Below are 26,054 nucleotides of genomic sequence, written 5' to 3' on the forward strand. Positions count from 1 at the left end.
ATTATACTAAAAGACACATTGCCATTAATCCCCCTCAAAATACTCCCCCTCACTTGGAATACACTTATCCCATTGTTCTCGCCACTTTCTGAAGCAGTTCTGGAAGTCCTCTTACATGAGTGTCTTTAGTTGTGCTGTCATGGCTGCCTCAATGTCTTGAGTTGATTCGAAACATTTACCTTTCATGGTTGTTTTGACTTTGGGGAAGAGCCAGAAGTTGCACGGTGCCAAATCCAGTGAATAAGGTGGATGAGGACACACTGTAATGTTTTTATTTGACAGAAATTGCCATATACCAGAAGTGATGTGTCACATGGAGCCTTTCTGTTGTGACCACAAAATATGGTGAATGCTGCTGCCGAGTGCCATCCAATGGAAAGGCAGGGATCTTCAATACAGGAAGCAGCGCACTGAACCTTAGTAACTATATGACAAGTTTCAGCTTGTTCAGTGCAGTCAGTCGGGTGTGAGCTACAGTTGAGAGAAGGTGTGCCATAAGCCATTCTCCATCATGACAACGCTCCCTGTCACACATCACTTCTGGTATATGGCAATTTTTGTCAAATAAAAACATTACAGTGTGTCCTCATCCACCGTATTCACCAGATCTGGCACCGTGCAACTTCTGGCTCTTCCCTAAAGTCAAAAATACCACGAAAGGTAAACTTTATGAATCAATTCAGGACACGGAGGCAGCCACGAGAGTGCAACCAAAGACACCCACTAAAGAGGACTTCCAGAACTGCTTCAGAAAGTGGCAAGAATGATAGGATAAGTGTGTTATTTTGAAGGGGATTAATGGCAATGTGTCTTTTAGTGTAATACATTTTTTTATTTAAACATGCACCATACTGTTTGATCACACCTTGTATATATAATCTATACTTATATATTATCTGTAATTACTATATGTTATGTATACATTTACATAGATATATTCATATTCACAATTATATTCAGTGACATTTAGTACAGTAATGTGTACCCATCACCTCTATCTTGTTCCAAAACATTTTCATCACCCCAAAAGGAAATCTCATACACAGCAGTCACTCCCCATTCCTCTCCCCCGGCCTCTCGCAACTGTGAATCCACTTCCTGTCTCTGTGGATGTGCCTGTTCTGACATTTCACATACATGGAATCACACGCTGTGTGGCCTTACATGTCTGGCTTCTCTCACTGAGCGTCATGTGTTCCAAGGTCCATCCATGTTGTAGCAAGTGTCAGTGCCTCACTCCTTTTTATGTCTGCTTTTGCAGTCAATTTGATTTTTTTAAATATTGCATTAAAATACTTCTTATTTTATTTGTTATTTATTCTGATGGGTGACTTTTTTGGTTCCCCATTTAAATTTTGTACCCAAGTCTAGTGCCTAACCCTTCTCGCCCTATTTCTGTCTCGGTGACCACAGAGCTGGGCAAACAGTATATACTCTGTAAATGCCTATTTAGGAATGCCAAATTCCAGAGTAAAAGAAAAAATATTCTTCTATACCCACATTCTCAACACTTCTGAAATCAAATGTGTGGGTTTTTTCCCCTTACATTTCTCCAGTTCTGACACCAACCAGGTGTCCTGTAACTCAGTTCAATTCTGACACCATCCACCTGGAGTTAGCATTAGATCCCACAGGTTAAGGGCTTAGTCCCCCGAGACTGACCCCCCCACTTCAGACACCAATCACAAATCTGGGCCTCTGCTACTTCTGATCTGACCAACTTTACATGTGGGGTTCCCACAAGCCCCTCCTTGGGTTGGATAATTTGCTAACACAAACTCACAGAACTCAGGAAAACATTTTACTTACTAGATCATCTGTTTACTATAAAAGATCATCTGTTTACAAATCAGGGACAGCCAGATGGAGGAGATGCATAGGGCCAGGTATGGGGAAGGGGTGGAGCTTCCATGTCCCATCCAGGCACACCATTCTCCAGTACCTCCAACTGTTCACCAACCAGAAGCTCTCCAAACCCCTTCCGTTAGGTTTTTTTTTTTTTTTAATAGAGGCATATCACACAGAAGTGATTGATTAAATCATTGGCTATTAGTGATTAACTCAGCCTCCAGCCTCTCTTTCCTCCCTGGGCGTGAGGGGTGGGGCTGAAAATTCTAATCCTCTAATCACATAGTTGATTCCTCTGGCCACCAGCCCCCACCATGATGCTCTCCAGGAGGCCCCAGTCCACAGTCATCTCATTAGCATATAAAAAGACACTTATCACTTTGGAGATGCTAAAGGTTTTAGGAGCTTTGTGCCAGGAAATGGGGGCAGAGAACAAATAGACAATGTATTTCTTATTATGTCACACAAAGACACAACCAGACCCAAAGATCTGAGTTCTCTGCAATCCATGTGTCAAACTTTGCATGTGACTTAGACAGAAGTGTGAAGGTCATTGCCCACTTCTGGACTCTGGCCACTGCCTCCTCAGGTTTTCAGTTGGTGTTGTCAAACAATGGTCACTGGTGCCAATTCAGTACCAACAGGAATCCCCAATTTGGGGTGCAGTGAAGAAGGAAACTTTATTTAGTGCAAACAGCTCAGTAGTGTTATAGTTCAATTATGAAGAAGCACAACTGTGAGGTGGCCCTGGGACTAGGCCCCTCACCTGGCTAGATAGCTCTACCTTGCCACCAGATGTCTTAGGTATTTCATCTGCAGCTGGGAAACACTGTCTTCAATGGAAAGGGAAAGTGCACTCCCTGAGCAAGAGGAGAGCTGAGTTACATAGACAGAAGTCCCTGCCCCTAGTCCCTGATTGGTCTGTCCTCATGCAAATGAGGACTCCAAATCCTCACAGTCTGATTGGTCCAAAAGGCACTGTCCTGATTGGTCAAAATGGGGCCACTCTGATTGGTCGATGAAGATGCTGCTAAAATTAAATTCCAGGAAGTCCTTTATAAGTGCTGACTCAGTCTTTAGGAACAAAGTGCAGGCAGGCAGTTCAGTGCAGTTCCCTGAAGTGGGGTTGCATGAGAGGCTTGTTTAGAAACAGCTGCAAGGCTTTGCTTTTAAATTTGAGCCCAGTTAGTTACCAGGAGCCCTTCTCAATAGTTATCTTCTTTTCAGAATCCAGTGTCTAAGGACTGTTGGACCTAGGCTGTCACCAACTTAAAAAAATCAAAGGGGTTGGGAGAAAAAGAAGCCCCAATGTAGCAATATGGGGCCCAGCATGGCAGCTGTGCAGACCTCTCTCCTTGGTGTGTCTTGGCAGGTATGCTGGCCCCATGGAACGTGCTGGAGCAGAAAGCATCCTCACCAACCGTTCAGACGGGACGTTCTTGGTGCGGCAGAGGGTGAAGGATGCAGCAGAATTTGCCATCAGCATTAAGTAACTCCTCCCTCCCAGACCCATCTTTCCTTGTGACCTGGGCGTTACATGTGCCTGGGAGGAAGAAGAGAATGTACAGTCATGATAGCCACCGTTTACTGAACACCTGGGGTCCTAGGTGTTTTAAAATTTTGTTTTCATTCCCTTCAAATGACTGACAACCCACAAGAAAGAGATATGCTTCCTTGAGAGGCTCCAAAAGGCATTTAGCATCCTCTAGGAAGAGGCAGAATGTCATCTGAACTCACATCTTGCAGACTCTGTCTCTTATGTCTCTGTTTGCTTAGTGCAGCTTCTCACTCATGGTGACTTGTTTTCTCGTAGGTTTCATAATTTTGTCTTGTGATCTTAAGTGGTGCTCCCCCTGTTGGAATCATTTCCTGCCTGGGTTTGCAGAGATTTTGCATTTGTTTCTGTTGATACACCAACAGGTTAATTTCTTTTTGAGGTTAAAAAAATTTAGGTTAATTCCTTAGTTTCCCAGACTACATAGGTGTTTTAAGTTCAAACCTCCGATAATGGAAAAATATAAAATGGAACAAGCATTGCTAAGAGACCCACTTAAAATACAGTCGGAGGCTCTTAGGGAAGTGGGGCTTCTGCCGGTCTTGTGCCTCAGTTCTCAGAGCTGCTATTAAGATGATAACCTGTTGCTAAACTTAGTTCACGGCCAAGCCATAAACATCCTGGAACAACCGCTGCTTTGTAGACACCTTTGGACTTGACCTTCTCCTTGTAGTTTTCACCTCTGTTGTTTGCATATTTGAACTAACCGAGCCCTGCTAACCTAGCCGGCAACCATGTTTGCAGGAAAGAATTACAGTTTGTGGATTTTGCCTTTACAAATCTGCCTTTCTTCATTCTCTCTGGAATGCAGTGTAGTTGCTACCCGAATCTGTGTCTCTAGGATTGCAATCCTTTCGCTCCAATAAATGCTTTTATTCTTTATTACAGCTGGAACCTCTCCTTGGTTGACACTCCAAACCTTCCTGAGGGCAGGCTGAGGTTATGAATTTGCAAGGGTGACTTCTGTTTTGGGTTTGAGGCAGACAGCTTTTTATTGTCCCTGCTGTGCTGATGGGTGGCATTTTTCTAGCCCACCTCTTTTCCTGAAGGTGAAGCTTTTTGACAATCTAGTCTTACAGGCTACGGGTGGGTGTCAGGTCAACACTCCACCTGAGAGGGACCCAGTAATTCTTGTGTTTCTGTGATCATCAAGACATAAGCTTCTTGGCTTCTAAGATTAGCAAACTCCTTAGGCTAGCAGTTCAGGCTTACTGCTTAGTTATTAGTTTTGTCCTCATTTTTGGCCTCTGGGGTTTTCCCTTACTTTTGTGAGAACTCAGCACTTTTTTTCTCTGCATTTCTGGGGTTTTCTGTAGCAGAGGGTGTTTTGGTCATCTAGTTCTCCACATTGGCAGAGTGACTGTCTCTTCCATGTGTCTACCATTTTGTGGTTCGACATGTTGGTGGAAGTGTGGATCTTGTCCTATTTCTTCTAGAACATTGCTTTCTTTACAGGGTCTCTTTGACTTCTCAACAGCATTGTGAGTCCAGGAAGATGATTCCTATTACCTTAGGAAGAGATGAAGACTTAGAACAGCAAAGCCACAGGGAAGGGATCCTGTTGGGGAAGCAGGAGGCAGCTTCAGTCTTTGGGTTCCAGTGGTCGCCCCCTCCCTGAAGTAGCCAAGATTGCATCTTCCATGGTTGGGGGTATATCCTGGGGCTGAGACTTGGCTCAGAATGGGCCTGGGTCCCCAGCCTCAGAGACCAATGACCACTGGCCTGTCTCTCACTGCTTTCAGGTATAATGTTGAGGTCAAGCACATTAAAATCATGACAGCCGAAGGACTGTATCGGATTACAGAGAAGAAGGCTTTCCGGGGGCTGACGGTAAGGGCCAATCTCCTCCTAATTCCAGTGTCCCAGAATCTAGGCAGGACCATCCCTGAAGCTCCATCTTGGGACTACCTCCCACTTACCCACATTCACAGTAGCTCCTTCAAGGATATTTTGGATTAATTGGCCTTAAGCTCAATCCCCTAATGACCAGTGATGATGATAGTAACAATAATAAATAACAGTAGTGAGCATTTACAGAGCACTTATTGAGTGGCAGACATGTTACAGATAGACTCCAGTTAATCCCCGCAACTCACTCTCTGAGTTCCCATTTCACAGATGGTTGAAACTGAGGTTTAGGCCCCATCTTGTATCACCGAACAGCAGAACCCCTGTTACTGTTGGACTTTAAGACTTATTTCTGTCTAATCTGTTCAATGATTATTTGGCTGAGAATTCAAATGCCTTTCAAGTGGTTTTGCTTCTATTTAGTACCTTGTAATTTTGGACTGTCTTTTAGACATTTTAAGTCTATTGGCATATAGATCTTATCCATTGTCTGTGGATTCTTGAAATCAAGAAAATGCATTGTTTTGGGGGTGTGTGTGGCTCAGATTTCACTTGATCCTCACAGGGTTCCTTAACTCCCCCAGAGGTTAGGGACTGTTTATTCATTCCACAAATATTTTTCTCCCCCAAACTTTTTATTCTGAAAAATCTCTCCTCCAACATTTTTTATTTCTGAAAAGTTACTGGAATAGTATAATGAATATTTGTAAGTTTTTCACTTAGATTTATTAATTATTAATATTCTGCCTTTTTTGCTCTCTGTCTCTACACATACACACACATATATGCTTTACTACTTGAGAGCAGGTTGCAGGCATCATGATCCTTCACCCATAAGTATTTCAGCATGAATATCCGAAGAGCCAAGACTTCTCATACCTCACCCTAGTGTCACTATCACACTCAGGATGTTGAACATTGATGCAAAATTATTATCTAACTCCTTGATTGCCCCAGTTAAGTCTTTTGTAGCTGTTTCCACCCCACCCCCCCGGATATAACCAGGGATTACACATATTGATTGCATTTAGTTTTTATCTCCTTTTTCTCTTAGTTTTCAGTAGTTCCCCAGTCTTTTATTTATTTTTTTGATCTTTCATGATATTGGCAATTTTGGAGTCTAGAACTCTAAAATGCAAACACTTTGTTTTACACAGTGTCCCTTAGTTATATCTTGCCTCACTGTGTACTTATTATTAGAATCAGCTTGAGCATTTGTGGAAAAATTATTCAGAAGTGCAACAAATCTGGGACTGGAATTCAGATGAGTTATATTTCAGAAGCCAGCTCTTAGCTGCTATACTCTGCTGCCTCACCTGAGGCTGAATTCTAGATCCACCCTTTTCCAGCTGTGGGACTCTGGACAAGGAACTTGGCTGCTCTGTGACTCAGTTTCTCCATTTAAAGAATGGGCGAATCATGAACATATTCACCTCTCAGGATTATTAGGATATTTTGATGATGTATCATTGCCCTTATAGCATTTATTATTATAATTAACTGTAAAAATAAAGCTCTTGGCACCCACAGAATGGGGTGTGTTTTGGTGAGCTGATCGTTAGGCAAGTTGATTATTTGGTAAATTTATCATGAAGTGAATTGGTTATTGGGAGAATTGGCTTTAGGCAATGTAGTCTCTTCCCTATAAAATGGTCCTGGCTGTGCAGAAAGGGAGTGAGCTTCCCATCATGGGGAGCATTCAAGGAGTTACTTGCCAGGGAGGCCAAAAGAGGGGCCTGCCCCCTCGGGGATTGGCCTGCTGGGGTAGCATGTGTCCTGCTGTCCTCCTTCCAGGAGCTGGTGGAGTTTTACCAGCAGAACTCCCTAAAGGATTGCTTCAAGTCGTTGGACACCATCCTGCAGTTCCCCTTCAAGGAGCCTGAGAGGAGAGCCATCAGCAAACCAGCAGGTAGGAGGCCTGATTCTGGGGGCCTGTATCCCTACTTCCTTCCTATTGTGGAGGAAAAATTTGGGTATACCATGGACATTCCTTCCAGTGAGCATGCAAAGGTCATATCTGTGAATCAGCAGGAACCGTTCCCACTCCTGTGTGTCCCTTTGTTCTTGAGTGGTTTGCATACTCATTTGCTTGGATGGAAGGTGGGGCAGGGGTTACTTTTGTATTGGGGAAGATGAGGACACTAGGAACCAGAAAGATCTTTACCTGTACTTTTTAAGCCTATATTTTTGTATGACTATCAAAGCTTAATTAGTATGTATAACCTTCTCCTTCAAAGCAAGAGTTTTAATGCACTCTCCCCTTTTCCTTTGCATCTCTCACCCACCAGATTTGTTGAAATTATCTGAAATGCTGGATGTAGTTTGTTACGAATTAAAATAATTATGAAATATATTTCAGGAATTCTTTCTTAACAGTTGCATTTAACTTTGCAAATATAGCGTCAAGAATTATTTAGACCATCTACATCTCTTGTTTTCCATGTTTTTCCTTATTTTTAAAATTCTTTATTTTGATTCAAATTTCACTTTCTGGAGTACATTCTGAAGTACGTTTTTCAGAAAAGTTACGTGGGCTGTGTAGTGTCTGAATTTTTTTCATATGTCCAAAAATTTTTTAAAGAGATATTTGAAAATTGTTATTGAACTGTTATATTAATGAAAAAGCAAAACCAGTATAACATCAGGACAAGAATTGTCCCTATTCTCATAACCCAATAGAATAAATATTTCTATCTGCCTATGTGCGTTACTAATTTGTCCTGTTGTATATATGGATGTTCAATCTTACCATATTTGTAAAAATACTACAAATTAATTTTATATTCTACAGTATCACTTAATATCGTACTATGAAATGTCTTCTATGTCTTTTCCCCTTGCTTATCTTTCTCCCATTTCCTCTCTTTTTCAACACTTGGTCCTTAAAATAATGTTTAACAGCCTAGAATGAGTTTTTCCACATCAATCCTCTGCTCCTTTAACTATAAATATATTCAAACCATATAAAAATTTGTAAGTGGTATTATTTTCTAAATTTGGATGCCGTTTGGGCTGGAAGGATGATTCTGGGAGTACAACTGTGTCTCCTCAGAGCACAGGATACCCGACACTGCACACAGAAGCATTAAGGGACCCTTCATCCTGGTGTTACCTTCTGAGAGCATTGCCCTCCTACTGCCCCTGGACAGTTGACGGGTGTCTGCTCCAGGACTTTTTCCCACATTTGCTCTCCCTTACACAGCAGGAAGCACCAAGTATTTTGGCACCGCCAAAGTTCGCTACGACTTCTGCGCCCGGGACCGATCGGAGCTAAACCTCAAAGAGGGTGACATTGTCAAGATCCTTAACAAGAAGGGGCAACAAGGCTGGTGGCGAGGGGAGATCTATGGCCGGGTGAGTCAGGGTGGAGTTTGGCAGCCTGGGAAAGGGTGTTGGGGTGAGCTGGCCATAGTAGAACTTGTCAACCAATGATCATTGGTGCTGATTCAACACCAGTAGTAATCCCCAGTTTGGGGTACGGTGAAGAAGGAAACTTTATTCAATGCAAATAGCTCAATGGTGATACAGTACAGCTGTGAGAACATGAGAACAGCATGGCTGTGGAACAGCTCATTAGTGTTACAACTCAATTATGAAGCAGCATGGCTGTGAGGCAGCCTTGGGGTGAGGTGAACCTGTTCTGCTCCAGCGTGCTTCATCTGCTCCAGTCTGTTCTGCTGTGCCCTGGTCTGTTTTGTGCCAGCCTGCTCTACTCCATTCTATTCTGCTCTGGTCCAGCTAGATTTCTTTGATGTTTCAGCTTCAGGTGGGAAAACATACTCTTCTGTCTGTGTTAGAAACAGAAAGTACTCTCCGTGAGCTGGAGGGGAGCTGACTTATATAGATAGAATGCCCTTCCCTGGCCCCTGATTGGTCTGTCCTCATGCAAATGAGGACTCCAAATCCTCACAGTTTGATTGGTCCAAAAGGTACTGTACTGATTGGTCAGAATGGAACCTCTCTGATTGGTCAGTGAAGAGACTACACAGCTCCAGTTGGATGGTGAAAGTCTTAGTCCTATTGGTTGAAATACAATTCCAGGAACTCCTTTATAAGGGCTGGCTCAGGTGGTAGGAACTCAGTGCTGGCTGGCAGTTCAGTGCAGGCTTCTCCTTAAAGTGTGGTTTGCATGTTAGGCCCCTGTTTAGAAATGGTTGCTATGCTTTGCTTTGGAATTTGAGCCCAGTTAGCCACCAGGAGCCCTTCTTGATAGGTATCTTCTTTCTTAGGATCCACAAGCTATACTGGAATTGTGGAATGGAGGAGGTGGGGTGTGGCTCATGTGGAGGAAGGGACACAGAGATTGATGCAACTTGCATTTATTTGTTGATCACTTACTATGTGCTAGGCATCCTGCTGGGTGCTGAGGAGACAAAAATGAGCACAGTACAATCACTGCCCTCATGAAACTCATAGTCTAGTGAAGAGGATAGACCTGTAACCAAGCAGTTACAATGTTGAGTGGTCAAAATTGCAATGGGGAATCACAGGGCAACATGAGAGCCCCAAGAGAACCCCTGACCCGCCCTGGGAGCAGATCAGGATGACTTTTTGGAGGCCAAACTGGTCGCTGAGGGATATGTAAAGTTAACTGGTTAAAAGGTCATGTGGGGGTAGGGGAAAGTATTTTTAGGAAGAGGGACCAACCTATGCAAAGTCCCTGGGGTAAGAGTGATTGGCATGTTTGGAGAACAGGAAGAGTTAGAGTTTTGTGTCTGTCTTGTTTACTGTAGTATCACCAGTGCCTGGAATAGTGCCTGGCACATAGTAGGTGCTCAAGTAATATTGAATACATGAAGAGACAGAGCTGGGACTAACCATTTTTACCTTTTGTCCTTTTTTGCATGCCTGAATTCAGACTGTTAGGAAGGACCTCAAGGTTTCTCAAAACAAGGTTTCTGCCTGGTTCTTATTTTTGTTTCACAAAGGGAGAGAGCCTTTTTTATTTCATCTGCTGATGAATTCCTAGCCTCTAGAATACTGCCTTGCTAGTAATGTTTTCTCGGAAATATTTGTTGAATAAAGACAAGGAAATGGGTTAGAAACCTACATCTTATGGGGGGAAAACATATGTGAAAAAGTGACGTGGATAATTACCTAGGTGAAGAGTTTTGTCAAGAACCATGGAGGATAAGGTTAGTGTATAGTAGAGGCAATTAGTATACTAATTGTCTCTTAGACAATTAGTGTTTGAGAGAGAGCCTTTTGGGGTGTTTAGGAAGGTCTGGGCTGTAAAGAATTTATCCATTTGTCTGTCTCTTGGTCCATCCATCCATCCATCCATCCATCCATCCATCCATCCTTTCAAAAATATTCTTTACATATCTGCTGTGTGCCAGGGACTATTCTAGGCTCTTGGCACTCAGTAGTGAATAAGACACAAAAATCCCTGCCTTCTGGAACTCATGCTGTAGTGTGTGTAGGGGGAGACAGATAACGAGCCCATAAGTAATAACATATACAATAAATTAGATGGTGATAAGTACTATGGAGAAACTGAAGCAGAAAAAGGGGTTACGGAGTATTGGGGTGGATGGTGTTTGTAGTTTTAAATAAGGTGGTTAGGAAGCCCTTACTGATAAGGTGACATGTAAGTAAGGAACTGTAGGAGGTAGGGGAGGTCAGCCGTGTGTCTTCCTGAGGGGTGTACTTTCTGGGGTAGGAGGTATGGCAGGTGCAATGTGGGAGGGAACCTGTCTGAGGTGTTGAACAGCGGGAGGAAGAGTGTACAGACTGTCCTGATGACTGCCTCATCTCTTCCCAGGTTGGCTGGTTCCCATCCAACTATGTGGAGGAGGATTACTCGGAATACTGCTGAGCTCTGGCACACTGGCAGAGAGACAAGAAGCTGTAGGCTGTGAGCCCAGGATGAGCAGATTGCGAGGCCAGGGGCCGTGACAGGTCCCAGTGGGCTGAGAACCTGAGATGGACTATGGAGGGCCAGCGTCCAGCTGGCAGAGCTCCTGGGGTGATGCCCTGCCATGGTTAATTTATAACACATTGATTTCCTCTTGAGTCCCCTTGGGAAGGCAGGGCTCAAGGCAACTGCTTTTAATAAAATGACAAACGGAGGGCCTGGTGTTGTTCAAAAGGCCCTGGAACGGGAAAGATGGGAAGGGGCCCTGGGGCACAGACCAGCACCGACCCATCAAACCCTGCCTTCAGCTTTCTCACTTCTCTGCCGTGGTTTTCCATAAATGTTGGGTGTAATGACTCTACGTCCTGGATTTCCTGGGACAGCCCTGGCTCTCACCCGGGTGTGGTTGTTAATCACAATCCTTTTCATTCTCCAAAACGTTCTGGTTGGGGCAATAAATTACATGGTCATTGTTTTAGGTTGGGCTTTTCCAGAGGCTGAGCCTGAGATAGGGATTTGGGTCGGGGACGGAATAAAGTGTATCTGGGAGGTAATCACAAAAAGCAGCTGGAAGGGAGTGAAGAGAGATGAGAAAGTGAAGGAGCCAACACAAGGAACATTGATGAGCAGGTGACAGCGGTGGACAAGGGGGGCTCACTCTTACTGGGGACCCTGGAAGTCAGTGTAGAACATGCCTGGGAGTTGAGGGGCAAGGGAGCTGGGGAATTTATTCACCAGCTTCCATCAGTCATTGCTTGATAGCTGCTTGTAGGAGGCAGTGCTGCTCTGGTGGCCAGAGAACCGCAGGTGTTTGGGGAGTCACTAACCTGTATGGATGTCGCCAGTGCTGGGAGCTGGGAGTGGGGTGCCGACAGGGTCTGCAGTGTTCTCCCAAAGAATGGAAACCGCATGCACACCCCTTTGCAGACATTGCTATTCCGTGGATGCCACCACATGCAAGGTGTGGGTAAACTGTAGAGGTTGCTACAGCTGGGGATCTGGGAGCTCCGGGGAACATTACAGCTTCATATCACCCTGAAGCCATCTACGTGGGGGTGGGGGGGTGCTGGTAGGATACAAGGATGCACCCATCTCTGAGTTTAACATTCTTCTTTCCCACCCAACCCTTCCCCTCCATGTGGGGGACCCTGATCTATTTTGTTGCAGGAAAAGTTGACTCAGCCTGATGAAATACACTTCCACATATATGGCCAGACTTTTTTAACAGAAGACTACTATTGTTTTAAATTGTGGCAAAAGACACATAACATAAAATTTACCACCCCAGCCTACTTTACGTGTACAGTTCAGGACTGTGACATACTCGTTTATCCACACTGATGTGCATACAATCTCCAGCATTTTTCATCTTGCACCCACTGAGCTACACCTCCCCCTCTCCCCCAGTCCCTGCCACCTGCTATAGCCAGACTTTTATCTGGAGCCCTTCAGGGCTGAGATTTGTGAGGCTCCAAAGCCAAGTCTCAGACTCTAAGTAGGCTTTTGATGTTCCAAAGCCAGGAAGCTGCTGCTTTGGTAATCTCCTGCGGACAGCAGGAGTAGTCCATAGGAGGAAAAGAACGACGGTGGCCAGGGCTGGGGAGGGCCACAGCTGTATGTTAATTTGGAGGAAAATAGATAATACTTTTAATGTTACCCCACCACACTAATTAAAATGAGTTCATTAGGGTGGGCCCTATTCATTGCCATTGTTATTCTTGTAAGAATTGGGACACAGACATTCACAGACCACGTGAAGACATGGGAGAAGATGGCCATCTACAGGCCAAGGAGAGAGAACTCAAAGACACCAACCCTACTGACACCTTGAACTCAGACTTCCAGTCTCCAGAACTGTGAGACAATATCTGTTTTTTGTCTAACGGGACAATCTAACAGGATGCTAACAATCTACTAGGCAATCATAACATGGAGTGATGAGTTTTACCATGAGGAAAGTGGGGAGGCTATGGGAACAGAGACATATCTAACTGGATCTTGGGTTGGGGAGACGGTCAGGGTGGGCTTCCTGGAGGAGGAAATATCTAAGGTAGCACCTGAACAATGAGTTGGAGTTATTAAAGAAAAATAGGGGAAGTAATTTTAGGGGGAGATACAAGGGAGGGTGTGCCTTGTGGGTTCTGGGAACTGCACAGGGTTCCCTTTTAAAAAAAAATTATTGGGGAACAGTGTGTTTCTCCAGGGCCCATCAGCTCCAAGTCATTGTCCTTCAATCTAGTTGTGGAGGGCGCAGCTCAGCTCCAAGTTCAGTTGCCGTTTTCAATCTTTAGTTGCAGCGGGCATAGCCCACCATCCCATGCAGGAATTGAACCAGCAACCTTGTTCAGAGCTCGTGCTCTAACCAACTGAGCCATCTAGTTGCCTCAGGATTCACTTTTCTTGGAGGGGAAGGGAGAGAGGGAGGGGCTGGAGAAGCTGGACTAAACCCAGGTAAGGCCTGATGCAGGACTTGCCTTCTTATGTTTCCCCCAGGGGGACTAGGAAGAGAAGGGTGACTGGCTTCCTGAAGACACCTGCTGGAGGAGGCTACTTCTTGCGGGCCTGGTGGAGACAATGAAAGGCCTCAGGTGTATCCTGGAGTGGCCTGCTGATGGTTGGGGAGTTGGGCTCGAGGGAAGAGCTGTCTGTCACCCCAATATGCCGGCACAGAGAGGTTCAAAGGACCATGGCAGCCTCACAATGCTCGGAAGTTCTCTAGCTCCAGCTGTCAGTTACATCCCTTTGCCTGGGGACACAGTTCTGGAGGCCATAAGTCCAAGGTCAATGGGTCGGCAGGGTACTGCTCCCTCTAAGATGCCAGAGAAAAATCTATTCCAGGCGTGTCTGAGCTTCTGGTAGTTTCTTGGCTTGTGGCAGCATAACCCCAATGTTTACGTGGCATCCTCCCTCTGTGTGTCTATGTCCAAATTTCTGCCTCTTATAAGAATACCAGTCCTACTGGATTAGGGGCCCACTGTGCTCCAGTGTGACCTCAATCGAACTCATTACCTCTGCCAAGACCCTATTTCCATATAAGGTCACATTCTGAGGTTCTGGGGGTTAGGGCTTCCACATGTGAATTTTGGAAGGATGCACTTCAACCCTTGAAACACATACAGTGTATACACAGCCCTCATAGAGATACCCTCATATACAACAGGACGAAGACAGCACAGATTATTATGAAGAAACAAAGACCCCCAAATACACACAAATGGACAAATGAACCAAACAGAATGGCAGGCGGATGCACCCATGGACACAGACAGACAGACGAATATTTGCCCACATATAACAGCAGGCAGACAGCTGTAGACACACGGATACAGCAATACCAGCCCCTCCCCACTGCAAAAGGCCAACAGACCCCAGACCCAAGTACTGCCCGCCCCCCACCCCCGGAAAAGCACCGAGAACAGACTGAAAATGAGTAAGAACACAAACACACAGATACAATAATACCGACACCCTCCTTCAACAGGCGATTGCATGCATGCACATACAGACGTGCACATGTAAAGCCGGCTTATGTAGACATGGGGCAAGAGGGAAAAACGGAGTTGGAGGAACCTAGAGGGATGAGCGTTTTCCCGGAAGAGGATGTTGGATCTGGGTCTTTGAGGGCTAAGTTCATGTTTATATTGTTCAAAAGGCAGGGAAACATACTGTAGGTGGAGGGGACTCTACCAGGAGTCTTTTGCTGATCTGAAGTCTCTTCCCACTTCTTTAGTCCCTTCCAGGGGCCTCTGTGTGGGCTGTTGAGTCAGTACCCCGTATCTTCCGGAAGAGACATGTTTGATCCGAAGGAATGACTCTCTAATGGAATTTCAATGAAGTCAAGCTTGGGACAGATTTTCTTTCTTTCTTTTCTTTCTTTTTTCCTTCCTTCCTTCCTTCCTTCCTTCCTTCCTTCCTTCCTTCCTTCCTTCCTTCCTTCCTTCCTTCCTTCCTTTTTAAAACCAGTTTAGTGAGGTACAATTGACATATAAAAAGCTTACATATTGAATGTATACATTGCAATGAGTTTGGGGATAAGTACCTGTGAAACCATCACCACCATAAAGGCCATAAACATATCCATCACCTCCCAAAGTTTCCTCCTGTGGTGGGTTTTTATGTAGGTCCCATCATACTTCATGGGGACTGTTGACTGGAGGAAAGCCTGTCCTCAGGACACAGCACACGGTGTTTCCCTGAAGTTTGGGACTGGAGGCTCAGGCTCCCTGAGACCTTTCTCCACTGTCCCCACAGCACTAATCCGGAGCTGTGTGCTGCTGTCTAGTGGCAATCGCTGATTTGGTTTCAGCACAGTTCAGAGCTTTCTGAACTGTAAAGGGAGGCTTGAAGTCAGGCCTATAAGTTTGAGCTTTAAACTGTAGAAGATGGGGAGCCATGGAGTAAGGTGATTCAGTCAGTGGGTGTTGGCATAGCGTTTGCCAACGTCACGGTGTAAATACAGCAGCGACAGCTAATTTCAAGTCATTAGTATCATCAACTCCTCTGTCTCCAGCCTCCCTCATTTCCAGTTCACTTGGGAAAAGCGCACCTAACATCAGATAGCACAGGCACCAGGCTGAATCCTTAAAATGGCCCACAGAGCCTTATTTGCATCTCCCTTCCTGTCCTGGCCAAAATGGCGCCCCCATGTCAAGCAGAAAGGGGCAGGAGAAAAAGCTGAGTAAAGACGTGGCCTTAGTTTGAGTTTACTTTGAGATTAGCTCCATTGAGAAAAATAAGGCAAAGTAGCAGGCTAGAGCGTTTCTTGATGGCAGCGGGTGGTCACTGTGGATTGGATGACCAATGAAGACCTCTCTGACCTGAGTGAATGGACACAGTGCGCCATGGAAAAATGGGGAAGAAAAATGTGTGTTTTAAGCAGAGGGAGCAGCAAGTAACTGTTCAGTCAGTACACTGTAGTTTCTAGAAGAGATATATTTATCTAAAGTAATGACTCTCTAATAGTGGAATTTTAGGCCTGAAGTCAGACATTGGACAAATTTCCTCTTTTCTTTTTCAAAACCACTTTATTGAGGTGTAAGGAATAAGCTTGGTGAGATCAAGAAATGGTAATAAGGTTAGCGTGGCCTGAAGTAAAGACAGCAAGGAGAGAATTAGGCAGTGAGATTGGAAGGGACAGGCTTTGATGAAAACTCATTTTCTAATCATAATGGGAAGCCAGTGTTTCTGTATACAGTTGTATTCTGTGCAAAAGGGCCTGGCTGCAGGGGTATGTGGGGACTAAAACTCGTCCTGAGCTAAGCCATACACTTTGGGAGCAGGGCTGCCTTTTTCTAATTCTCACAAAGACTCTGTGCAGATCAACAGTGGTGACCGAAAGAAGCTATTGGAGGGTTTAAAATAACTTTATTATCTTTCTCATGTGGTAAAATATACATAATATAAAGTTTACCATTTTTGCTACTTTGAAGTGCACAGCTCAGTGGCATTAAGTACATTCACATTGTTGTGCAACCATCCCCACCATCCATCTCCAGAGCTTTCTCGTCTTCCCCAAATGGAACTCTGTCCTCATTAAACACTCACTGCCCTCCCCTCCCCCAGCCTCTGGCACCACCATCTACTTCCTGTCTGTATGAATCTGACTCCTCTGGGACCTCATAAAAGGGAATCACACAGTATTTGTCCTTTTGCGACTGGTTTATTTCACTGAGCATAATGTCCTCAAGGTCCATTCATGTTGTAGCAGGTGTCAGACTTTCCTTCCTTTTAAGATTGAATAAGACAGTGGTCCACTGTCTGGATGGACCAGGTTGTATTTATCCATTTATTCACTGATGAATACCTGGGGTGTTTTCACCTTTTGGCTACTGTGAATAAAGCTGCTTTGAACATGGGTGCATAGATTTCTGTCTGAGTTCCTGTTTTCAATTCTTTTGGGTATGTACCCAGAAGTGGAATTTCTGGATCATATGATAATTCTATATTTAGTTTCTTGAGGAACTGCCAGACTGTGTCCCACAGTGGCTACACCATTGTACATTCCCACCAGCAGTACACAAGCGTCCTGATTTCCACATCCTCGTCATCACTTGTGATTTCCTAGTTGTTATAAATCACCATCCTAATGGCTGTAAAGTGGCATCTTGTTGTGGCTTTGATTTACATTTATCTGACGATTGGTTAAGTAGTGGATTGGAGGCTTTTGTAAGAAGATTCAGATTCAAGAGTGAAAGTAGTTGACTTGGAATTAGTATCAGGTGTCTCATCTCTAGTCTTCAGGGATGATCTTTGAAAACTGGGGTCAGAATCTTCATACTATGGGTCCCTGCCCCATGATATTTAAAACAATACAAGCAGCACTGATTTTACAGGTTCTTTCCAATCCTGTGTCTAGTTCTTGGGAGTTTTAATTCATCTTGGGTCTCACCCCTTGTGGCCCTTTCTCTGCAGTAAGGATGAAAAGTAATAAATAGAATTGAAAAACTTCTGCTTTTTCATTTGTCTGTAACCTTGACAACCTTTCCAGTCTACGTATTGTGTGGCCCCCTCTCTGGTCCTGTCTTTGTTTTTAAATGCTCTGTTTTAGAACTTCCTCTTTCTACAAATACTCTGGGTGTTTTAGTTAGGGTAGATAGTACTAACTGCTATAACACACAAGCCCCCATTTCCCAATGGTTAACACAACAGACTTATTTCTCACTCACTCAATGGTTCAACGTGGGTGTTCTTGGTTGGGTGACTCCCCTAGGTAGCTCCCTTCCAGCAATCATTTAGGGATCCAGCTTTCTCCCATCTCATGCCTCTGTTATCCTCTAGACCTTCCCAGATGTCCTCTATTAGATCCTGTATCTGGCAGATGGGGCAAGAGAGAAAGGTGAGGTTTGGAAGATCAGGCAGCATGTTTCTATGGGCCATGCTTGGAAACGGCATCCATCACTTCCCCTTGCATTTTCATTGGCTGGGTCTCAGTCACATGGCCATACCTGACTGCACAGGAGAGTGGGAAGTATACTGTAGCTATGTATCGCTGAGGAAGAGGGAAATAGTTCGCTGAACAACTAGTGAGTCTCTGACCCACTAAGAGATCTTTCACACCACAGACACAATTCCTCTATGTGTGCTATTCAAATTTTCTATCTCCAACATATTTCTGAGATCCAGGATGGATTAAAGATGGCTGTTTGCTGGATTAGGTGAGGGTGGGTCAAAGTTCGGGGGCCAGGAGAAAGGAAAGAAACTTATGAGTAATCAAAATTCAGTTAATAAGCATTTGTTCTGATTGAGCAGTGGTGACAAGCAGTTCATCTAATCGCTTATGAGGCAAAGAATGGGAATTTGGGTGGTAGTGTCTTGTCCTTGCCATAGGTATACAATGGGAAACCTGTGAATCTTATCTAAGGTATATGGGAAACAGTGGTTCCTTACAATTTTTGTAACGCAAAGGATTTACCATTTTAACCACACTATTTTTAAATTATTTTTTTACTTTGTAACTTTCATTGGGTTGTGTCAAATACTTCATTCACATTTTACATGCATTGCTTTATTTAATCTTTTTAAAATTAAATTTATTGGGGAGACATTGGTTAGTAAAATCATGTAGGTTTCAAGTGTACAATTCTGTAATACATCATCTATAAATCCCATTGTGTGTTCACCACCCAGAGGCAGTTCTCCTTCCATCACCATATATTTGATCCTCTTTATCCTCTTCTACTACCAACCCCCTTTACCCTCTGGTAACCACTAAACTGTTGTCTGTGTCTATGAGTTTTTGTTTGTTTGTCTTGTTCATTTGTTGCTTTCAGTTTTATATCACACATACAAATAAAATCATATGGTTCTTGACTTTTTCTGACTTATTTCGCTTACCATGATAATCTCAAGATCCATCCGTGTTGTCACAAATAGCGGTATTTCAGCTTTTTTTATGGCTGAGTAATATATGTACATATATGGCTGAGCATATATGTACCACTTCTTTATCCAATTATCTATCAAAAGACACTTTGGTTGTTTCCACATCTTGGCCACTGTCAGTAACGCTGTAATGAACATAGGGGTACATATATCTTTATGGATAAACGTTTTCAGATTTTTTTGTGGTAGATACCCAGAAGAGTGATTGATGGGTCATTTCGTAATTCTATTCTTAATTTTTTGAGGAAGCTCCATACTTTTGCCATAGTGGCTGTACCAGTTTACATTCCCATCAGTAGTGTATGAGATTTCCTTTTTCTCCACAGCCTCTCCAACACTTGTTATTACTTGTCTTGTTGATAATAGTCATTCTAACAGGTGTGAGGTGGTATCTCATTGTGGTTTTGATATGCATTTCTCTAATAGCTAGTGAAGTTGAGCATCTTTTCATTTACCTGTTGGCTGTTTGTATGTTTTCTTGGGAAATGTGTCTGTTTAGTTTCTGAGCTCAGTTTTTAATAACATTGTTTTTTTGTGTGTGTTTTTTGAGTTGTGAGAATTCTTTATATATTTTGGAAATTAACCCCTTAATAGAGGTATTGTTTGCAAATATCTTCTCTCATTCAGTTGGTTGCCTCTTTGTTTTGTTGATAGTTTCTTTTGCTGTGCAGAAACATTTTAGTTTGATAATAGTCCCATTCATTTATTTTTGCTTTAACTTACCTTGCCTTTGAGGTCAAATTCATAAAATTCTCCCTAAACCCAAGGTCCATAAATTTAATACCTATGTTTTCTTCTATGCAATTTATTTTTTTAGGTCTTTGATCCATTTTTAGTTAATTTTGGTGTATGGTGACAAATAGCAGTCTACTTTGATTCTTTTGCACGTGACTTTCCAATTTATCCAGCACCACTTATTGAAGACTTTCTTTTCTCCATTGCATGTTTTTGGGTCTTGTGTTGAAAATCATCTGCCCACATATATGTGGGCTTATTTCTGGTTTCTCAATTCTGTTCCATTGGTCTGAGTGTCTGTTTTTCTCCAGTACCATGCTTTTTTGATTATTGTCTCTTTGTTGTACAAACTGAAGTCAGAGAATGTGACACCTCCAGCCTTGTTCTTTTTTCTCAGGACTGCTTTGGCTATTTGGGGTCTGTGTGATTCCATACAAATCTGATAATTTTTTTTTTTTTTGTTCTATTTCTTTTTTTTAAATTAAAGTTTATTGTGGTGACAATTGTTAGTAAAGTTAAGTATATTTCAGGTGTACAATTCTGTATTACATCATCTATATGTTCTATTTCTTTTAAAAAATACATTTGGGATTTTGATGGGGATTATATTAAATCTGTATATTGCTTTGGGTAATATGACCATTTTAACTATGTTGGTTCTTTCAATCCATGAACATGGAATATCTTTCCATTTCTTTGTGTCTTCTTCAATTTCTTTTAATAATGTCTTGTAGTTTTCAGTGTATAGGTCTTTCACATCCTTTATTAAGTTTATTCCTAGGTATTTTATTCTTCTTGTTGCCTTTGCAAAAGGAATTGTTTTTGTTTTGTTTTCATTTCCTTTGCTGAAATTTCATTATTAGTATATAGAAATGAAATGGATTTTTGTACATTGATTTTGTATCCTGCAGCTTTACTCTATTTGTTTATTGTTTTTCTTCCTTTCTTTCTTCCTTCCTTCCTTCCTTCCTTCCTTCCTTCCTTCCTTCCTTCCTTCCTTCCTTTCTTTCGTTCTCTCTTTCTCTCTTTCTTTCTTTCGATGGAGTCTTAATGGTTTTCCATATAAAGAATCATATTGTCTGCAAAAAGTGACAATTTGACTTCTTCATTCCCAATTTTAATGCTTTTTATTTCTTTCTTTTGCCTAATTGCTCTGGCTATGACTTCCAATAGTATGTTGAATAACAATGGTGAGTGGGGGCATCCTGTCTTGTTTTGATCATAGAGCAAAAGCTTTCAGTTTTTTACCATTGTGTATGATATTAGCTGAGGGTTTGTTATATATGGACTTTATTATGTTGACATACTTGATTGAGTGTCTTAATCATAAGTGGATATTATATCATGTCAAATGCTTTTTTCTGCATCTATTGATATGATCATATGATTTTTAATTTTTATTTTGTGTATGTGGTGTATTGCATTGATTGATTTGCATATGTTGAACCATCCTTGAGCCCCTGGAATTAACCCCACTTGATTGTGATATATAATCTTTTAAATGTATTTATGTATTTAATTTGCTAGTATTTTGTTTAGGATTTTTGCATCTGTATTCATCAGAGATATTGGTCTCTGATGAATATTTGTCTCTGATGGTAGTTTTCTTTTTTGTGTGTTATCCTTACCAGGTTTTGGCATTAGGGTAATGTTGGCCTCATAAAATGATTTAGGAAATATTGCCTCTACTTCAATTTATTGGAAGTATTTGAGAAGATGGGTATTAAATCATCTTTGAATGTTTGGTAAAATTAACAAGTGAAGCCATCTGGTTCTGAACTTTTGCTTTTGGAGAGGTTTTGGATGATTATTTCAATTTCCTTACTGTTAATTGGTCTATTTAGATTTTCTAGTTCTTTGTGATTCTATCTAGGAAGGTATATATTTCTAAGAACTTGTCCATTTCTTCTAGGTTATTGAATTTGGTGGCATATAGTCTTTTATTCTTGTATGATCCTTTGTATTTCTGTAGTATCCATCATAAGTTCTTTTTCATTTCTGACTTTGTTTATTTGTATCTTTTCTCTTTTTTACTTAGTGAGTCTAGTCAGGAGTTTGTTCATTTTATTAATATTTTCAAAGAACCAGGTCTTTGTTGCATTAATTTTTTTCTGTTGTCTTTTTGTTCTCTATTTTATTTAGTTCTGCTCTAATTTTTATTATTTCCTTCCTTCTGCTGACTTTGGATTTCATTTGTTCTCCTTTTTATAGTTTTCTAAGATGTAATATTAGTGGGGATGTGAAATGCAGTATGGGGCATATAATCAATAATGTTTTAGAGACTATGTAGGATGTCAGATGGGTACTGGACTTATTGGGGGAATCACTTCATAGATAATATAAATGCCTAACTACTGCACTCTACACCTGAAACTAATATAAAATAATACTGAATGTCATATATATATATATATATATATATATATATATATATATATATATATATATATGGTCATATATATATTCATCACAGGATGTAAAGTACAGCATAGGGAATATGGGAATATAGTCAATGGTCATAGGGAATATAGTCAATTGTAACAGCTATGTATGATATCAGATGGGTAGTAGGTGGGGTTATCACTTTGTGAGGGGTGTAAATCTCTAATCATTATGTTGTTTTGTACACCTGAAACTAATAAAAAAATAATAAAGATATAATGTTAGGTTGTTTATTTGGGATTTTTCTTGTTTCTTGAGATAGGCCTGTAATGACATAAATTTCCCTCTATTACCACATTTGCAGCATCTCAAGAGTTTTGATATGTTGTGTTTTCATTCTCATTTGTTCCTATGTATCCTTTGATCTCTGTTTTTATTTTTCTTTGACCCTGTCTTTCTTTAGTAGCATGTTGTTTAATCTCCATGTATTTGTGGTTTTTCCTGCTTTCTTTTTGCAGTTGATGTCCAATTTCAAAGCATTGTGGTTGGAGATTATGCTTGGTATAATTTCAATCTTCTGAAAATTTTTGAGATTAGTTTTGTGTCCCAACATGTGGTCTATCACTGAGAATGTTCCGTGTGCACTAGAGAAGAATATATAATTTGGTGTTCTGGAATGAAAGGCTCTATAAATGTAGACTTTATCCATTTGGTCAATTGTGTCATTTAAGTCTGATATTTCCTTATTGATTTTCTGTTTGGATGATCTATCCATAGCTGTCAATGGGATATTTAGGTCCCCTACTATAACTGTGTTTTTGTTTCTCCCTTTAGTTCTGTTAGTGGTTGCTTTATATATTTTGGTGCTCTCTGATTGGGAGCATATGGGTCATGATCACAAAATATGGTAAATGTTTAAATAAAAAATTACTACAGGGCTGGCCCGGTGGCTCAGGTGGTTAGAGCTCCATGCTCCTAACTCTGAAAGCTGCCGGTTCGATTCCCACATGGGCCAGTGGGCTCTCAACCACAATGTTGCCAGTTCAACTCCTCAAGTCCCGCAAGGAATGGTGGGCTCCACCCCCTGCAACTAAGATTGAACACAGCACCTTGAGCTGAACTGCCTCCCAGATGGCTCAGTTGGTTGGAGCGCGGGCTCTCAACCACAAGGTTGCCGGTTCGACTCCCACAAGGGATGGTGGGCTGCACCCCCTGCAACTAGCAACGGCAACTGGACCTGGAGCTGAGCTGTGTCCTCCACAAGTAAGACTGAAAGGACAATAACTTGAAGCTGAACAGCACCCTCCACAACTAAGATCGAAAGGACAACAATTTGACTTGGAAAAAAAGTCCTGGAAGTACACACTGTTCCCCAATAAAGGCCTATTCCCCTTCCCCAATAATAATAAAAAAAAAACTACTACAGTAAAAGACACATTGCCATTCATCCCCCTCAAAATATTACCCTTCACTTCATATATACTTATTCCATAATTCTTGCCACTTTCTGAAGCAGTTCTGGAAGTCCTCTTTCATGAGTGTCTTTAGTTAAGCTGTTATGGCTGCCTTAATGTCCTGAATCAATTCAAAATGTTTACCTTTCATGGTCATTTGACTTTGGGGAAGAGCCAGAAGTTGCACGGTGCCAGATCTGGTGAATAAGGTGGATGAAGATGCACTGTAATGTTATTATTTGACAGAAATTGCCATACTAGAAGTGATGTGTGCCACGAAGCATTGTCACGATGGAGGATGAAACCATTTGCCCATTTCTAAGGCCAGCACAATTTAAAACACACCTCTCAACCATAGCTCACACCCTACTGACTGCACCAAACAAGTTGAAAATTGTCACACACCATTACTAAGGTTTGATGTGTCATTTTCCATATTGAAGATCCCTGCTTATCCGTTGGCTGACACTCGACAGCAGCATTCATCACATTTTTTCATCATACCTTGTATATATTGATAAGTCTTATGTCTTCTTGATGTATTGTCCCCTTTATCATTATAAAATGTTAATCTTTGTCTCTTATTACCATTTTTTAAGTCTTGAAGTCTATTTCATCAGATATAAGTATGACTGCACCCACCTTTCTCTGGATGTGATTTGTTTGGAGTATCATTTTCCACCCTTTCACTTTGAGTCTATATTTGTCCTTGCAGCTGAGATGTGTCTCTTGAAGGCAGCATATGGTTAGGCTTTGTTTTTTGATCCAATCTGCCACTTTTTGTCTTTTTATTGGTGAGTTCAGCCCATTTACATTTAGGGTGATTATTGAAGATTTTCTATAGCTATTTTATCTTTTGTTTGCTGAAGATTGGTGTCTCCATCGTTTCATTGCTTTTGCTGTTATTTTCCCATTGCCTCTTTTTTTTATGTTATGTGTCTCAGTTTTGGATTTTTATTCATGAGTGGTTATCCTTAAATTTATGTAAAATAAAATTTTATGGGCCGGCCCGGTGGCTCAGGCGGTTGGAGCTCCATGCTCCTAATGCAGAAGTCTGTCGGTTCGATTCCCATATGGGCTGGTGGACTCTCAAGCACAAGGTTGCCAGTTCGACTCCTCGATTCCCACAAGGAATGGTGGGCTGTACCCCCTGCAACTAACAACGGCAACTGGACATGGAGCTGAGCTCCACAACTAAGATTGAAAGGACAACAGCTTGACTTGGAAAAAAGTCCTGGAAGTACACACTGTTCCCCAATAAAGTCCTGTTCCCCTTCCCCAACAAAATCTTTAAAAAACATAAAATAAAATAAAATTGTATATATACAGGAGTTTGTTTTTTTTCTTCAGCATGCATCTTATCTCCATTCTCCTTTGCAAATTCAGAACTTTACCCCGTCCCTTTTATGTTTTGTTGTCACAAATTATCCCTATTTATGCTGTGAGTTCATTTCTGGGTTGCAATAGCAAGTTGTCTTCTTCTCTTCTTCTTTTTTTATGTTTTTATCTCCTTTACTTTTTATGTTATGTTTAAGTGTATAGTATCCTATTCTGTGTAGGGGTTGTCATTTCCTGCTTCTGTCTGTCAGTAATCTTACAGATGGTTTTGTATCCTTTTGTCTTTTTGTTTCAGGTACAGTAACCTCCTTCAGTATTTCATGTAATGTAGGACTTATGGTGGAAAATTCCCTCAGCTTCTGAATATCTGGAAAGGTCTTTACTCCTCCTTCATAGCTAAAGGATAACTTTGTTGGCTATGTTATTCTTGGCTGGTAATTTCTCTCTTTCAATCATATGAATCTTTGATTCCACTTTCTCCTGGCTCATAGAGTTTCTGCTGAAAAATCTGATGATAGTCTAATGGGCTTTCCTTTGTAGGTTACCATCTTCTTTTCCCTGGCTGCCTTGAAAATTCTTTCTTTGTCATTAATTTTTGACAACTTCAATATAATGTGCCTTGGAAGGCCTGTTATGATTGAGGTAATTAGGTGTTCTGTTTGCTTCTTGGATTCAAGAATCCAGTTTTTTTTTTGTTTTTTTTTCATAGGTTTTGGAAGTTCTCATTGAATGTTTGTTTGAATGGGCTTTCTGTGCCCTTCTTGCTCTTTTCTCCTACCCATTACTCTCAAAGTACTCTTTCTGATGGAGTCAGATAGTTCTTGTAGAGGTCTTTCACTTCTTTTAATTCTCAAGTCTCTCTCTTCTTCCATCTGAGTCATTTCCAGATTTCTATCTTCAATCTTCCCTTGTCTGGTCGTCACCTCTATTTTCTAAGCTCACTATTTCATTCTGCATCTCTTTTATTGAGTTCTTCAGCTCCAGGATTTCTATTTGGTTCTTTTAAAAATTTCAATATCTTTGGTAAAGTAGTCATTGATTTTATTTCTGAGTTCATTAATCTGCCTATCTGAATTTTCTTGCATCTCATTGGAGTTTTTTCAGAACTGCAATCTTGAATTCTCTGTCGTTTAAGTCACATATTTTCATGTTCTTA

General features: G+C 41.7%; 1 protein-coding gene across 2 annotated transcripts in view; it reads left to right on the top strand.

The window, feature by feature from the left end:
• The window catches only part of VAV1 (vav guanine nucleotide exchange factor 1), a 54,040-nt gene extending 42,718 nt beyond the window's left edge, over positions 1-11,322 (top strand). Inside the window, exons 23-27 of one of the 2 annotated variants that reach the window (XM_019710810.3) lie at positions 3,221-3,337; positions 5,146-5,233; positions 7,046-7,160; positions 8,457-8,605; positions 11,016-11,322. In XM_019710810.3, coding sequence (XP_019566369.2) covers positions 3,221-3,337; positions 5,146-5,233; positions 7,046-7,160; positions 8,457-8,605; positions 11,016-11,069 — 523 coding nt within the window. In that variant the 3' untranslated portion in view covers positions 11,070-11,322. Of the gene's footprint in view, positions 1-3,220; positions 3,338-5,145; positions 5,234-7,045; positions 7,161-8,453; positions 8,606-11,015 lie in introns of both variants that reach the window. The other variant, XM_019710808.3, reaches the window with a different exon arrangement.
• Positions 11,323-26,054: the final 14,732 nt, after the last annotated feature.

The sequence above is a fragment of the Rhinolophus sinicus genome, chromosome 15 (genome assembly GCF_057876585.1).
Source record: "Rhinolophus sinicus isolate RSI-liver-muscle chromosome 15, RSI-T2T, whole genome shotgun sequence".
Classification (NCBI taxonomy): domain Eukaryota; kingdom Metazoa; phylum Chordata; class Mammalia; order Chiroptera; family Rhinolophidae; genus Rhinolophus; species Rhinolophus sinicus.